Here is a 16,271-nt window from a genome sequence, read left to right as displayed (position 1 = left end):
CAGCGTGCTGGGATGCAGGAAGGCACAGTCCCTACAGCATTGAGCTCATCCCAGAAGGTCCCCAGATGAACTATCCTGAAAGACGTCAAGGGTTGCTGGGAGAAGGCAATACTTCAATTTAGGCTAGTGTTTTAGTTTTCCAGCTGCCAAAAACAAATATCATACAATGGGTGGCTTAAACTGTGGGGATTTATTGGCTTATGGTTTTGAGGCTAGGAGAAGTCCAAAATCAAGGCATCAGCAAGTTCATTGTTCCTCCCAGAAGACTGTGGCATTCTGGGGCTGGCTGCTGGTGACCTGTGGCCCTTGGCTCTTCTGATACATGGCAGTGCACACAGTGCACATGGCGGCCTCTCCTGGCTTCTCTCTTGGATGGACTTTCATTCTGCCTATTAAGAACTCAGTAATCAGGATTAAAGCCCAACCTGATTCATTGGGGCCACACCTTAACTGAAGTGCCATCTTGAAGAGTTCATATTTACAGTGGGGTCGCACACACCCGAATGAGGACCAAGACAAGGACGTGCCCAAGCTGGGGTATGTCATAGCTAGTTATCCTTGCTACAGATGATCTCACACACACACACACACACACACACACACACACACACACACACACACAAGTTATCCTCAGAGCTTTTCAACAGGAACGACAACTTTGATTTTCAGCAAACTTCACGTGGTGTAGGTAGCGATGATGATGATGGAAATGATGATGTATTATTCTCTCTATATATTACATCAAGTGAGAATAACAATTTTTCCCTACCAAGTTCCTCTCAGAAAAGCTCTCATTCTCATGTCTAGCTATATCAATTTATTTGATCAATTCCCTAAATAAATAATAAAAATTACTTCTATTTTATTGGAAGTAGGGAGTTCTGTGTTGTCTACCACCAGTTGTCTCCTACCACTTTTGAAACTTAACATGTTTTCCAAAATGTGTTTATGGTTTTACTATTTAGTTTAGGCTTTGAGATGCCTAAAATGCAGTGCTTTAGCCATGAGGCATTAATTGATCTTGAATTAGATGGCACAGTTGCAGCCTTTGACTGTTTCAAATGTGATTGCTTTCCCTCTTTGTTCCATAGCATCATCTTCATTTGATTGTGGGAAGCCAAAGGTGGAACCGAAGAAGTGTCCTGGCAGGGTTGTAGGTGGCTGTGTGGCCAATCCCAACTCCTGGCCCTGGCAGATCAGTCTTAGAACAAGGTAAGAACATTTTCAGAAACAATTTCTACCATCCTTCTACATATGTCCTGTAAAACCTTCTTACATTCTCACTACATCCAGACATTTCAGGTATATTACCTGTCTCTGTGTTTTCATGGGGGGGGGGGGGGGAGGGATTCTAAAGATTATATTCTTCTAGGTTGTCTACTTTGACATTTTCCAGAATTGAATCTTTTCCTTGATCTGATCTGCTGTTATGAAAATCTGTAAATGCATCAATCCTCACAAAATTTTCCAATATGTTAGGAAAGTGATGCTACTTTGAGAGTTTATATGTGCAGACAGCCATTGTTTCAGTGTAAAATGGAAAGAAATATATATTTTTTTAACAAATGTGACCCTTTTCTTGGAGCATCCAAGATAAAAGTACAGCTGTCACAGGTACAGATTTTATTTTTCCTCCAGCAGAATGGCTCACAGACACCCTCATTTAGGAGTGATCAGCTCTGAACCTACACACCCTTGGCACTTTGGACTATCATTTTAGCGGGATCCCCCTTGAACAGGTTCTGTTTCCTTGGGCAGCTCATATAGACACGCATGCTAAGCGGGCCTATCTGCTTGTTTGTCTTGCTTTCCATGAGTCCCTTCTAAACTAATGTGCCTGGACTCAATTACTGTGCTCCCTAAGGAGTTTTGCCTCATAAATTTGTGAAATGCCATCGATAAACTTGATGACATGATCGTCATTTTGTTGTTGGGTTTTTTTTTTTTTTAACTTGATCATTTAGCAACTTCTTTCTATATACCCACAACCCTCATCTTTCACATATTGCAAATTCATCCTTTTCCAAACTACACTGGGGTCTATTTCTGGACCAATTTGTGAACTTACCTGCTATCATGTGCTTAACTGTATCCCTTTTCATTAAATCCCAGTTCAGGGTGGCTCACACAATTTTTATGGAGCCAACGCTTGCCTAAGTTGTCCTATAAAGTAAGTGATTTCAGGGATAACCACCCTCCCACCGCCACCCAAAGTAAATTTCTCAGGTAGTCAGCAGGCTCCCGTGAATCACTGTTCAGGATCTTATCTGAAGAATGATTTATCAGGTCTTTCATAGAGCTTGTCAAAAAGAAGTGGAAGAGGCCTCAAGGGGAAGCAAGGGGAAGGCCTTTGGCTGACCACTTCTGTTGGAGTTCAAGGCTCCTAGGTCCAAGCCAGGGGCCCAGTTGGCCTTCACTTTGGAGCTGCTTGGCTTGTTTTATGCACAGCTTGGCCTGAGCCCCCAGCCATCTCATAGAGTGGTGTGAGTGGGAACTGCCGGAATCCCACTACTGAAACCAGGTCCAAGTGCTGCTATCCCAATGGTGGGATGGTAACTTTGTCCTTTAGGAATGGCAAAGCTCTCAGAATGGAGGGAACGGATCTTTCTGGCTCTGTGTACTATAGAGCATAATCAATGATCAGATTTAAACTAAAATCCTGCATGTTCTTTTCTAGATTTGGTCAGCACTTCTGTGGAGGCACCTTGATATCCCCAGAGTGGGTGCTGACCGCTGCCCACTGCTTGGAGAGGTATATTTAGGACATAACTGGCATGAAACCTTGTCTTGAGGACTTCACCTTCCCACCTCCCTCCCTTCCTCCATCTTTCCTTCTCTCTCTCTTCCTCCCTCTCTCCTACTTTCTCCATCTGTCCTTCCCTCTCTCCCTTTACTCTTTCTTCTTATGTTACCTTCCTCCCTCTCTCCATCCTTCCCTTTCTTTTTCCCTCCTTCCCTTTCTTCTTTTCCTCCCTCCCTCCTCCCCTCCCACCCTCTTTTACATTCTCTCTCCGTCTCTCATTCCTCCTTCTCTCCTCTACCCCTCCCTCACCTTCTTCTTCCCAACCTCTCTTCCTCCTTCCCTTTCTTCTTCTTCTTTTTTTTTGGGGGGGGGGGAGGGTGAATGGGCCCCGAATGGAACCTGGGTCTCCCACATGGCAGGTGAGCATTCTATCAGTCAACCACCCATGTACTGCTTCCTTTTCTTCTTTTCACTCTTCCTATTTCTTCCTCCCTCCCTCCCTTCCCCCTTCCACCATGAAATACTAAGTACCCCCTGTAGTTAAGACACTTGAAAATTGGTGGGAGAAAGGCAGTTTTATAATCTGGTGAAAAAAAAGAAAGCCATTTTCTATATAGATGACTGTCATTCAGAGTAAAAGGAGACGTGGACAAAGAGCCTTGGGCACAGGCCGAGAGAAGAGTTCATGGAGATGGTCTTTGGCCTGGGCCTTGAAAGAAGGAGGCTTTGGACATGATGCATATGTAGAGCAGGGAGAGTGTTGAGTCATATTTAGGGGGCAGGGCGAAGGTATAAAGAACGGTGGGTAGACTACTTTGTCTGAAGCACAGGTCACAGAAGGCGGGCAGTGGGCTCTAACACAGGAAATCTGCTTATTCATTCGATAGGTATTTAATGAGCACCAGAGTTCTACTACAGGAGAGCGAGCAGGGACTCAAAGGCCCTGCCTTCAAGGAGTTAATAAGTTACTGGAGAAAGATCGCCAGTAAGCATGTCCACAAATAAATTAATAAGACAATTAGTAAGTGCCACAATGATAACAAGCTGGAGTAACAGATAGAGAGCGATGCGGCAGAGAAGGGCTACACTGGGACAGCCTGGAAGGGCTTCCCTAAGAAGGAGGCATTTGTCCTGGGACCTGGGATAAGGGAAACCCAGGCAAAGGGCATGGTAAGCTGAAAGTCCTCAAGAACCTGGGGGTGGGGATGGGTGGGGAGGTGGAGTTAGGGTCTGCAGGGTTGGGGAGGGGCAGGAGGGGTACTCTAACAGGCCATGGATGCAGAATGGATTTTATTCTCAGTCACTGGAGGTAGGAAGAAAAGGAATATTAAAATCCCATTTACATTTCTGAAACATTTCTCTAGCTATTTTGCAGAGGAGGGGCTGTGGGGGAGAGTGGAAGTAGGGAGTCCAGGGGAAGTGAGGTGTACACTAGGAGTAGAATCTAAGTTATTATTGTAGGTGGGAGGAAAAACCGAAGCTAGGGAAGCTAGGGAGGCCCCAGGCTGGAATGGATGAGGACAGAACTAGGAAGCGGCAATGGGACTCGGGAGGAGTGCATGGAGGTGAGAAGCTGGAGGCAGAATTACCAGGGCAGGTGCTTCTAGAAGGAAGATGGAGGAGAAGGACTCAGTTCAGGTGAGTTTGTTGGTCTGGGTAGACTTCAGGCCACCCCAAAGCTCCATGAACGGGGCTGTCCTTGAGTTCCTTTCTGTTTTTGTTGCCTTCTTACTCTGCGGTAAGACCAAAAGCAGTAGCGAGAATGTTCTCCCAGTAGACTGGCATTCCTGGGCTGGCTGCCAGCAATCCTTGGTCCTTGTCTTTTCTGTGATGTGGCAGTGCACATGGCGGCCTCTCCTGGCTTCTCTTGCCATCCGACTTTCACTCTCCCTATAAAGGACGCCAATACTCTGGACTAAAGCCCGACCTGATTCGGTGGGGCCACACCTTGATTGAAGTAACACCCAAAGAGGTGCTATCTACAATGGGTCCAACCACTAGAATGTGGATTAGGGCCAGGAACATGTCCAAGTGGTACATTTTGTCGCTTCCGGCTCGTAGGCCGTGGGTGCCATGTCAAGAGGAGAAAACATCCTGCGCGCGGCACGGAAGGGCTGCTGGTGAAGGGGCTGTGCACGCCTTCCTCTTAATGCCACCCTCCTTTCTAGGTCCTCAAGGCCAGCATCATACAAGGTGATTCTGGGTGCACACAGAGAAGTACGTCTTGAGCCAGATATTCAGGAAATAGAAGTTTCCAAGCTGTTCTCGGAGCCCACACGCGCGGACATTGCCCTGCTGAAGTTAAGCCAGTACGTGTTCCCCTGTGGTTTGGGCTGTAAGATTGACGAGGTTTTATCAGCCATGATAGACACAGCAATATGTGGGAAGATGCAGTCTAAAGGGGAAGATGGCTTTAAGGAAAGAGGGTTGGATGTAGGTCAGAAAACCTGGATTCCAGTCCTACTTGTGCCACCTACCACCTGGGACCTTGTAAAGGTCACCCGGACTCAGTTCCCTCCTAGGTAGAAAGAGGGAGTTGAAACCCAAGGTGCATTTTTACCCCTAAAGCTCTTTCACATACAGTTCAGCAGACATTTGCATGATCAGAAAATTATTTAAATATTCCAGTTTGACAGGTCTTCCCTCAACATAACGGTAGGTTTGGGGGAAAGAAATGAGATAAGGTATTCTGAAGCACTACCGCAGTGAACATGTGCTTCACAAATGCAAATTATCATCATTATCACCAAATCATTACCGCCAAATCCACCACCACCACCACCCTCCCCCCCCTTGTTTTGTTTTACCTGCTAAAAGTGGTGTTTTATTACACTCGACAATGTGATACATTTGCTTAAGTCATTTAAAGTCAGTAATAGTTTCAAATAGATCCCGATGAGGACAGCTAAGTAAACAGGCTGCTGTTCTGGGAAGTGGCACTTTCAGTGCAGGCCAGGATGCACACACAGTACATTCGTGGCACCGATGCATTCCTGGTGACAGCATGGTGGTGGTGACTACGGCGATGGTGAGCCAGACAAGCTGCCAGAGGCTCTTGGCCTTGCTTCGCCGTGTTGTCCTCAAGCTCTTGGTGGCTCTTCTGGCTCAGAAGACTGAGTTCCTAGGATGTTTTGACATTCTAGAAAGGAACAAAAAGACTGTCTTGCCTTAGCCTTAGAAAGAAGCTGATTCCCCATTAAGTTCCTTAATCCTCTTTCCCCACCTGATTTCCCAGACGAGTTTCAGGATCAAGTTATCCCTTCCTCTGGGTCAAAGAGGAGGATCAAGGTGAGGCTTGGACAAGAAATTTGGTGAATTTTGGGTTCTGAAGTGTTCTCTGAAAGGATGACACAGTTTGCATTTGAGAGTACTCACCCCATATCCCCCACAGCTCAAAGGCTTTTTGCTCCCCTCTGAGAGAAACCCCCAGAGTGACCTTGCTGGGGAGACAGAGGAGGGACACCTGGTCTCTCTGGTGCTCAGAGTTGGTGACAAGGATGGCTGTTGATCAGAATAAGGCATTGCTCAACTCCAAGCTGTTTCCCCTTGAACTCAAGAAGATAGAACCAAGCCTACAAATCACAGCTTGAGATCCTCAGGAACTCTAAGACATATGAAAGTCCTTCAAAAACAGCACCATCTTGCTAATGCATGGTGATTTTATGTCCATTTCCCCTTCACTTGTTTTCCGGTATTTTATTAGATTTTTATGGCCACAATGTTGTAACATTTACAGATGTGCACATTGAGGATTCAAAAGATGGGCCAACTTGCTCATGGACATGCAACACATTGTCAGTCAGTGTCGCCTACAACTGGTGCCTTTTCCTCCTTAAATTAATATAAACTAATGTGTACGTTCCTCTTTATTTAATGCAACCAACATGTAATGCATACAAAAAGAACAAACACTTGTGTAAACGACCCTGGCAGAAATGATATCTGGGAAACATTGACACTGAGCTAAATAGGGCTCCCGCTTTAGAACGGGGGTTTGCTAAATGAGCAAGGCCATCTCAAAGAGAGAGAGAAAAAAATCACTGCACAGAAGGAGTACATCCATGGGATTAATTTGCTAAATTCACAGAGCTGTATTTAGGAATCTTTAAGCCCTTTCCCATATCCAAAATTCATAGGTCTTATGAAATGTGTAAGTTTTGGGTTTAAAAATTTTACCTGCCCTCAATTCTTCTTAGAAAGTAGTGACAAGAATTCTCTAAAAAATTAGAGAGCTGCAACAGCCTGAGATGGGTTTGGAAAACTTTTTATCGTTAAAACTCAAAGGGCATGTGGAATTGAGAATGCAGGGCAGGATGGCAGTGGAAGAACTTTAACTTCAGTCATTTCTTGTGGTTAGAATATCATCAAGCGCGTGGAAAGACAAAATGGAAATACCTGGGCTCAGCGCAGGGTCCAGCAGTAGCATGTGTCCATACTCCTATCTGATTAGAGCCGGACATTAAATAAGCACCAGTTCATCTCAACAACACCAACAAAACCCAGATAAGGTTTAACATTACAAGAGCGCACAGGCTATACCTGAAAAGTGACTTTTTGTTATCTGTACTCAGAGACGATCGCAACCAGCAGTTCCTTGTACACAACTGATGCCTTTTAAATGGAACGCCACCTTAGTTTAGCGCGTAAAATACCCTCGGCAAGTGTGAGAATGAAAAGTTATTTTCTACGTCGCTCTGTGTCGGGGAGACGAGGGAATGCCAACTCGGGGAACTCTGGGGTCTCGGGGCAGGGAGCGTGTCCCTGCAGGCCTTCTACGGTCAGAGGGGGTGGAATCTCCCAGCGGGGCACCTGCAGGTAACAGAGGGGGTGGAATCTCCCAGCGGGGCGCCTGCAGGTAACAGAGGGGGTGGAATCTCCCAGCGGGGCGCCTGCAGGTAACGTCAGATGTTTTCCTTTCAGTCCTGCCATCATCACTGAAAAAGTCATCCCAGCGTGCCTGCCACCTGCCAATTACGTGGTTGCTGACCGAACGGAATGTTATATTACTGGCTGGGGTGAAACCCAAGGTGAGATGCAGTCCACGACCTACACAACAAATAGGTTTTTGCCTACAGCCTACAGGAGAAAATGAGCTTTTCTGAAAAAGCTGTACAAATTCCTACCAACGAAGGGGTGCTAAGATCAAACCCTCTTCCCATGGCGTGTCCTTATGTCTCCAAAATCCATCATTAAGGGATAGAGGGAAGGAGAAAGGAGCGTATCTTGAGGTCTCTTAGCCCATAATTAGAGTTGTTTCTCCAGGTTGGTTGGGTTTTGACACAAGCCCACAAATTAAGTGTTAAATTGTTTTTTCCTTTGAAGCTAGCCACGCTGTGTTCCCAAACATAGTGCAAAACAACAACAAAAAATAGCAAGACGAGTCTTCCCAAATACCCACGTGTGATGTGTGTTGGAGAGGCTGTTATGGAGATGAGAGATTCGTAATTGGGGGAGGAGAAAGAAACGTCCCAGGTCTCCCTGGTTTTAGGCTGGCATTTGGTGTTGGGGACATTGAGGCAGGATCAGCCCGTCCTACGTGTTTGGAGAGGCCTTCTCTTAACAGTGTACCTGAGAATCATATCCGTTAGAGCTGCCCCTTGGCCAAGGGGACACTGGAGCCATTGCTTAGACTTGGCCTCGCTGTCCTCAGAAGTGTGGGTAAGCTCACTGGAGCTGGAGCTGGGGGCCTGGAAAATACTTCTGTTTCTGTTACTGGCTGGAAAACTTGGACCCACTGCTATACCTCTCTGTACTCCTTTGGCCTTTTACTCCTCATCTGTAAAATCAGTGCAAATGGTTTAGCCATTAGCCATCTGCATAGGCTTTCATCTGGACCCAGATTTTATGGCTTAGGAAAAAAGCCTAAAGCCCAGTGGTCTGGATAATTTCAAACTTGGCTCCCCTCTTTCAATTCTTTCCCTACTCCTTTTAAAATCTTCTCCCGTGGATTTCCCAGCTCTCGCCTTTTTGCCTATCTGAATCCCGTGAGCACGGAGGCAAAGCAGAGGGAGTTAAGTGGCAGCACTGAATTCATTCAAATGGCGCTCACCTACACATGTGCTAATGGGTTCTGCATTTTGTATCTTTTAAAACTGAAATGCCGCAAACCCCTATGGGTTAGAAATGATTTCTGTTTACAAAGAGAACGCCGAGGAGAACGCCGAGCTCCAGAGAAGGTGAGCAGTGCGTTGTGAAGGATGGTCTCAGGAGCGGCTGCCTGGTGTGAGACTCGGCAGACCTGTGTCCACCTCTTACTAGGTGGAGTTACTTAGGAAAGTCACACAATCTTGTCACCCCCATTTCTTCTTCTGGAAAATGGTCCAAAATCTGTCGTGGGGGGATAAAATGAGAAAATGTGCAAATGGCACGTAGGACACAGTAAGCGCTCAATAAATGGTCTCTGATTAATGATATGTAGTATAGGTGCATTGAATGTGACACTTTCTTGCACAGGACAGGAAATCCAACTCAAATTGGATTAAGCAGAAAAGGGAAAGAATTAGTGAGTTGACTGACTCGGCTCTAATCTCTGGATTAGATGCTCTGACTGATGCGTGTCTTTTCTGTCCCTAGAGTTGGGGGCGAGACACCCCCGCCCACCAAGAATGGGGGAAGGGTAAACCCCTAAAGAGACTGATGGGGTTTCAGGGTGAATGGCTGCCAGGCCGCCCAAACCCCTGTGTCCCTGACAGTATCTCAGTTAAGATCCAAGCCTGGTCTGGGTTTGATTTGGACTCCATCACCTTCAAGGTGACATTCTGCAAGTTATTTAACCTCCCTGAGCCTCAGTTTTCTCATCTGTTAAATGGGGATAATAATAGCGCCTCCTGAGGTTGCTGCGAGGCTTGAGATGGCATGTGCGGTGTGCCCAGGGCCTTGGAGATGGTGCTTTAGGAGTTACAGGGCTCCTTGCATCATCAATAAGCATCACCCAGCTAGTGTGTGGCTGAGGCCCTGCTCAGACCTGGCTGCCTGATGCCCCACAAGTGCTGCCAGGGCCTCCTTAAACCCACAGTCCTGCCCTGGACTCCCTGCCTCTCCTGGTCTCACCCACGCCTCTACCCAGAAAGTGATTCTCAGAGTATTACTTGGGCCAGGAGGAGTCACAGAAAGTAACCCAAGGGACATCCGGCCGCTCTGACAAGTAGCACACACCCTGAGGGCTCACACGGCAGGAATGCACTGCCTCGGGGCTTTGGAGGCTGGGAGCCCACCGTCGGGGTGGGGCCGGCCGTGCCCTCTCCCGGAGCCTGTGGGGTTCCGGGGCCCACCAGCCTTGGCTTCCCCGGCTTGCCTGGCTGGCTCCTGGTCCCCCTCCCGCCGCCTCCTCTGACTGTCCGAGTCCCCTCCACATAAGGTCTCCAGGCCCAGGGACCCACGCTCGCCCTGATCCTGCGCGGCCGCATCCTACGAAGAGCTGCGGACATCTGTTCTCAAATGAGTCCGCACCTAACTACTGGACATGTCATCAGAGGCGCTATTACAGACCGGCCCACGCCCCGGGCCGGGCTCAGGACCGAGCATGAGCCCCCGCACCCATGTTAGGAGAGACTTAGATAAATCGACCTCCCGGGGAAGGTGCACGTTCTCACGTTTCCCGCGAAGGTCTCCCAATGTTTCCCCTGACCCTGACCCTCCACACCCCGGGGTGCGTCCCTGCTGACCTTTCATCCGCGATCACTGGGCGCCTTCAGCGACCCTCCTGGGACCCGCGGCTGTACTTGCCCTGCGTCCCCGCCTGTTCCTTCCAGGTGTCTTTCCCCGGAGCCCCCCGGAAGTGTAATTGCTATTCTGGACACGAGATGGCAGCACCGTGTCGCAAACCACATCGGCATCGCTGAAGCCCCGGTGGATTGTTCACTGGTATCAGAAGCCTTTTACTCAGAAATCAGCTCGAACGCAGTGACACTGGGATGAATGACTTTTCAACACAACCGAAGGAGAAGGCTTCTCCCTCCGCTCAGCTACCCGGCCCACATGGAAGCTCGTGTGGCCGGCCTCTCTCCCCGGGGCCGCTGAGGCCTGGGTTCTGCTTTGGAGGGTGACTCTCACGAGCCCCTCCTTCCCAAGCCCGCGGTGGTCTCCGAGGCTCCTGCAAACGTCTGACTGCTTCTAAGTCTTCCAAAGCCAAGACAATTCAGTACATGTATTCAGAGTCTTGGGAAATGAGATAGTACCTCATTTCACTGGCTGTTTGATGCGAGCAAAGCGAGGTGATTTTTTTGTGTGTGCAAAACTCTGGTGAAAGCTGAGCTTGCAAAACTGGAAAAACTGGATTATTTGTGGAAAAAGAAAAAAGTACTCAGACATACCTGGGCGTGTTCAAATGGAAATCAGCATTTTCTCTGGCGATTTCGCAAATGTTCTCAGTTTGCCCACGTATGAAGGGTAATTAATCAGAAAAGAAGAAATAGAGTTAGTGAAACAGGCCCAGAGGAGAGAATGCCCACTCTTCCTAATTATTGGAAAAACATAAATGAGAAAATGAATTAGAACTATTTCCACCGATTATATTAGCAAATAGTAAAAAACATATATTAAATAGAGGGTGTGGTGATTTTTTTCCAGTGACATTTTGACACTGCCATACCCTTCTAGGAAATAATTTGGCGATGTTATTGGGAGCCATGAATATGTCTATATAACTTCTGGGAACTTAGATTTAGGAAAATATTAAAGAATATGAATAAACCACATGAACCAAAGATGCAGAGTGCTGGAAGCCACAATAGGTGGCAATAAGCTTGGTGATGAAGACAGTGATGTCACAGACCCAGGTTCAAATCCCGGGTCTGCAATTTACAGGCTGGATGATCTTTGGCAAAATACTTACCCTGTCTGAATTTGTTTCCTTAACTGTGAAAAGGGAAATGATAAAAGGGCTTACTTCACAGGGCTGTTGTGAACTTGAAATGAGACGCACCATATAAGCTTGTGCCTGAGAAGGTGAAGTCCGACCAAAGTAGCTATGTTTTTCTTTAAATATAAATGGTTGTTGGGGTGCAAGAGTAGCTCAGTGGTAGAATTCTCGCCTGCCATGTGGGAGACCTGGGTTTAATTCCCAGCCTGTGCACTTCCCAAAAACAAGCAAACAAAAGACAGAAAAATTCAATAAATGGAGCTGCAAGAATGGGCTATTCACATGGAAAAAGAATGAAATGTGGACCCCGCCATACAGCATACACACACAAAAAAGAAATATATATATATATATATATATATATAAATGGTTATCACATCTACTGTATGAATATTATGTAGCCTCTAAAATATTGATTTTGAAGACTGTAGCATTATGAAAAAGTCCTTGTGATATAATGTTAAGTGAAATGTATCAAGATGTGAAATTCTACAATTTGAGATAAGTAAATATGCATATAAAAGAGCCTGAAAGAGATTAAATAAAAATAGTAGCAGTCATATTTTGCAAACTTTCTTAACATACTAAAAGTTACTCGTTTGTAGTTTTAAAAGGAGACAAAAGGAAGCACCCCATAAAAACACACAAACCAACAAAAAAATAACAGCAACCAAAAGCAAAAAAACCATGAAGAAGTCCAGATTGTTCAATCCAGGTCTGTGGGAACATAAAATCCTATGTAATGTTTATGCTTTCCGGGGGCAAGAGAAAAACCAAACCAAACCAAGACATGTTCTAGCAGTACTAGGAACTGCTTTGTTTTATCCAACCTCAGGGACAAATAAAAGACCTAACAGCACTGCTGTGTTTTTCTGGAAGTTTCCCTGTGAACGTATTTGGGACCCAGTAACCATTTCTTTGGTCTTTTTCAACACAGGTACCTTTGGTGCAGGGCTCCTCAAGGAAGCCCAGCTCCCTGTGATTGAAAATAAAGTGTGCAATCGTTATGAGTATTTGAATGGGAGGGTCAGATCGACGGAGCTTTGCGCTGGGCATTTGGCTGGAGGCACGGACAGCTGCCAGGTAAGAAAAGCTGAAACACATCAAAGTCTGTCTAGCGCTGGCCCCATAAATATTTCAGTCCCAAACCAGTGAATTTAAGAAGATCTGTTTGGTGGAAGCCACGGTCAAAATATTGTCTCCAAAACCCTTTAGGGCTTCCCCTGAACACTTATTCAGAACATCGAAGGAGGTTTGTGGCCTTGAGTTCCTTCTCACTAGTAAAGTAGTAAGGTTTGGCTCATTCCCAATGCCACAATTTCGGAGCTCACTGGTGGAAGGGTCTTGGGTGATGGCACTTCCAAAACCAACTGCACCGCTATCCAAATGTGTTTTGGGGTGAGCCCTACCTCCGAGAAACCCCAAGGAAGGAGGTGAGGATGAATACAGTATTCACAAGGGATTTTTTTTCCCCCAGGAAAGACTAAATGATGTGGTTTATTGAACATATCATAGTAAATAGTTGAGCACAACAGATGCTCAAATAATATGTTAATAAGTTACTCTGTGACTGGAAAGCAATGGCTTTAGAGAAAATATGTGTTTAGAGAAAATAGGATGACATTCCATAACGAAAGGATGGTGGTTTAACTCTCACATGTCCTTTTCCCTTCCTTCTACATAGGGTGACAGTGGAGGACCTCTGGTTTGCTTCGAGAAGGACAAATACATTTTACAAGGGGTCACTTCTTGGGGCCTTGGGTGTGCACGACCCAATAAGCCTGGTGTTTATGTTCGTGTCTCCAGGTTTGTGACTTGGATTGAAGGAATAATGAAAAATAATTAATTGGATGGGTGACTAGAGACTGGAACATGGGGAGGGAACTTAGTATGTTCAGAAATAATTGACAATAATCAAACTAGGACACTGTACTTGGCTACCATCTACTGTGAAACCTCAACGTTTTTAGTATTATTGTGGATCAATTGTTTCCTGTCCATGCATTGCTAGCTTCTGGAATAATAAGGCAATACAGCTGTGATGTTTGTCGCAAATAAACTGTGTAAAGTCTGTACTCACCTTGACTCTTATTGATCTTTTTAGCTCTGCAATGCCTACACATTCTTCATTCATTTTTCACACCTCCAATTTTTTTTTTTTTTTGCATGGGCAGGCACCGGGAAATGAACCCAGGTCTCCAGCATGGCAGGGGAGAACTTTGCCTGCTGAGCCATCATGGCCTGCCCCACACCTCCAATTTTAAATAGTGCAATTCTAACATAATTTTAGTTAATTTGGCTCTTTTTCATAAGGCATAATTGCATAAAAGACTAAGGAGCCTATAAGATCACAGAAAAGAGAGCTGCAATGTCCTAACAAGTTACCTAGGATATTCACTCTGTCAGCTGTAGACTGCTTGAGGCCTCTGTGATATCTCTGTTTAGGGCTCTGAGATGAATGTTTTCAGAGCTGCAACAGGTATGGGGAGTCACAACGATAAGCTCTGTTCTTGGGAATGCAATTTGTTACCCACAACTTGACTTTAGCCAGCACGGGAAATACCGAGCATAGAGCTGCCTATCATGAAGTGACCTGGGCAGTGGAGTGTAAGACCAGACCAAACTCATAGGCTGGATGCTTCAGGGGGTGAGACAGGGGTCTAGCGAGGGTGTCAAAAGCCTATAAAGGAACAACAAATAAATACTGGCGGTGGGCCACTTATCTTCCATTGCCAGTTGGCTGCCTGGGTTTAAAACAGCATGCAGCACATGCTGTCATATGGGAATAGTGTTTTAATGGGAAACATGTTCTAAAGGAAAAGAAAGGATGAATTTTTATTTTTCTTGACAATTTTTTTTTTATTGTTACTGGAACCAAAATCTCACTCGAAATACAATTCAAAGGTGATGGTATCAGAAAGCAACAGTCACCTTAAAGTAAGGAGAAGTTCAACGAAAGCGAAAAGACAAACATCTGTGAATAAAGGTGAATACAGCATTAAATCTTCAAAGAGCTGTGTTTATTTCATTGTAAAATAAAACATTCATATTCAATTCTAATGCGCTTCCAGGATTAAAAAAGCTTTATTTTATAATGAGCATGCATGTGGTACACATTGTCTCGTGCTCTTTATATAAAAATTTTCTTCCTCATTGGCAACAAGATTTCCCTTTGGTGCCCATTTTCTGCTCGTCCACACAAAATAATTCATTAAAAATTCTGCACAGGATATATAATGTACTGGAAAAAGTAACAAATATAATATACAAAGCAGAACACAGGGAAAAGAACATACTTGTTTATAAGTTCCACATTTCAAAATTCCCAATAACAGAAGAAAAAATCAAATCTCGTGTTAGTATCCATACAGTTGCTTACAAGGCCGCTGCGCATTATTTTAAGCATGGATATACTTGGCCTCTCTTTTAAATTAAAATGTAAGTGTCTTTTCAAGATAAGCTAGGAGTGCAAAGACTCAGTGAGAACTGTCCATGTTTTTCACCTTGACCCTGGACACTACTGTAGAATAGAACTCACAAATATAAGATAAATATCCCTTTCCTTTTAAGACCCATGAAATCATTTTCCATAGGCTTGGTTCAGTGAAGAACTGAGTATGTAGCTCTAAGTGTCCACTAAAGGATGACCATAAGTATCTCAAATACTCATCTCAGGACTAAAACCTGATTTCATAAATAATATTGCCAACTCCTCTAATGGTATAGCACATTTGTTTCATTTAAGGCACAGTGCCCAAACCGTGCCTAGTACCCTTGATGCTACAGAGCGGTGTAGAAGGAGGATGGTTGACCGCTCCATGCTACAAAGGCCTACAGAAATCAAGGCAGAAGAGAAAGCAAAGGCTCTTGTCCCATGTGGCTCAAAGATTCTTAGGTTCAGTGTCTTCATTAGCTGGCTTCCAGAATCCTCATCCTCTGTGGAATCTTCAGAACATTTGGTAAGCAGTCCCTTGAGTAGATTTGATGGCCTGATTCCTGTACACCTTTCCCAAATCCTTTGTTCACACCTCCCACATTCCTGAGGGCAGCTGTCATGAGACTGGGATGGGAGGCTGCACTCATCTCTTGTTAACCCACCAGATCAGAGACCTGTGCTCAACAGAAGAAAAATTCTCTAGGCTCAGAAAGAATGGCACTGTCTTAAACGGACCATATCTTATGTGTTCCCGGGAACTCCAATAGCACTTTTAGTCCTAATTCATCCAACATTATACAAAAATACTCTGGGGGTAGTTTGAATGTCTTTGTATAGTATTAAAAACCTTTGTTTAACTGCACAGGAAAAAATGCAGCAGAAATTGACACACACAACTGCACAGGGCACATCTTTGCCAGGAATATCAGACTGTATAGCTCCTTCCCTCTGTTTTTTGCAGGGATCTTAAAGATGAGAGCTTGAAACTTGGCTTTTCTTTTTCCTGCCACATTTGCAGGAATGTGGGCTAAGAAAACAAAGGAGAAAAGAGAAAGTCCTTATGAAAGATTATGTAATTACTTGGAAGAAAGTCTTTTTATTACTTAATACCATAGTTGATATTTGATCAAATATACTCATGCACAACTTCTCAGAGAAACCCAACTCAAAGGTAACAGAAATGAGAGGCTAGAAATATTTAACCATCTCCACGCTCACTTTTAATCTGCTTT

The 16,271-nt window shown here is 45.1% G+C and overlaps 2 protein-coding genes across 2 annotated transcripts in view; one reads left to right on the top strand and one right to left on the bottom strand.

Moving 5' to 3' along the window:
* Positions 1–13,678, top strand: part of PLG (plasminogen) — a 55,047-nt gene extending 41,369 nt beyond the window's left edge. The window contains exons 14-19 of the mRNA XM_077120777.1: positions 1,092–1,212; positions 2,678–2,752; positions 4,912–5,052; positions 7,664–7,770; positions 12,541–12,686; positions 13,288–13,678. Of these exons, the coding sequence (XP_076976892.1) occupies positions 1,092–1,212; positions 2,678–2,752; positions 4,912–5,052; positions 7,664–7,770; positions 12,541–12,686; positions 13,288–13,449 (752 nt within the window). The 3' untranslated portion in view covers positions 13,450–13,678. The remainder of the gene's footprint in view (positions 1–1,091; positions 1,213–2,677; positions 2,753–4,911; positions 5,053–7,663; positions 7,771–12,540; positions 12,687–13,287) is intronic.
* Positions 13,679–14,452: 774 nt separating this feature from the next.
* The window catches only part of SLC22A3 (solute carrier family 22 member 3), a 113,273-nt gene continuing 111,454 nt past the window's right edge, over positions 14,453–16,271 (bottom strand). The window contains exon 11 of the mRNA XM_077120776.1: positions 14,453–16,066. Coding sequence (XP_076976891.1) covers positions 16,006–16,066 — 61 coding nt within the window. The 3' untranslated portion in view covers positions 14,453–16,005. The remainder of the gene's footprint in view (positions 16,067–16,271) is intronic.

Source organism: Tamandua tetradactyla, chromosome 11, assembly GCF_023851605.1.
Source record: "Tamandua tetradactyla isolate mTamTet1 chromosome 11, mTamTet1.pri, whole genome shotgun sequence".
NCBI lineage: Eukaryota > Metazoa > Chordata > Mammalia > Pilosa > Myrmecophagidae > Tamandua > Tamandua tetradactyla.
Note: the sequence above shows the minus strand (reverse complement) of the source record. Positions and strands in the feature narration are given on the sequence as shown.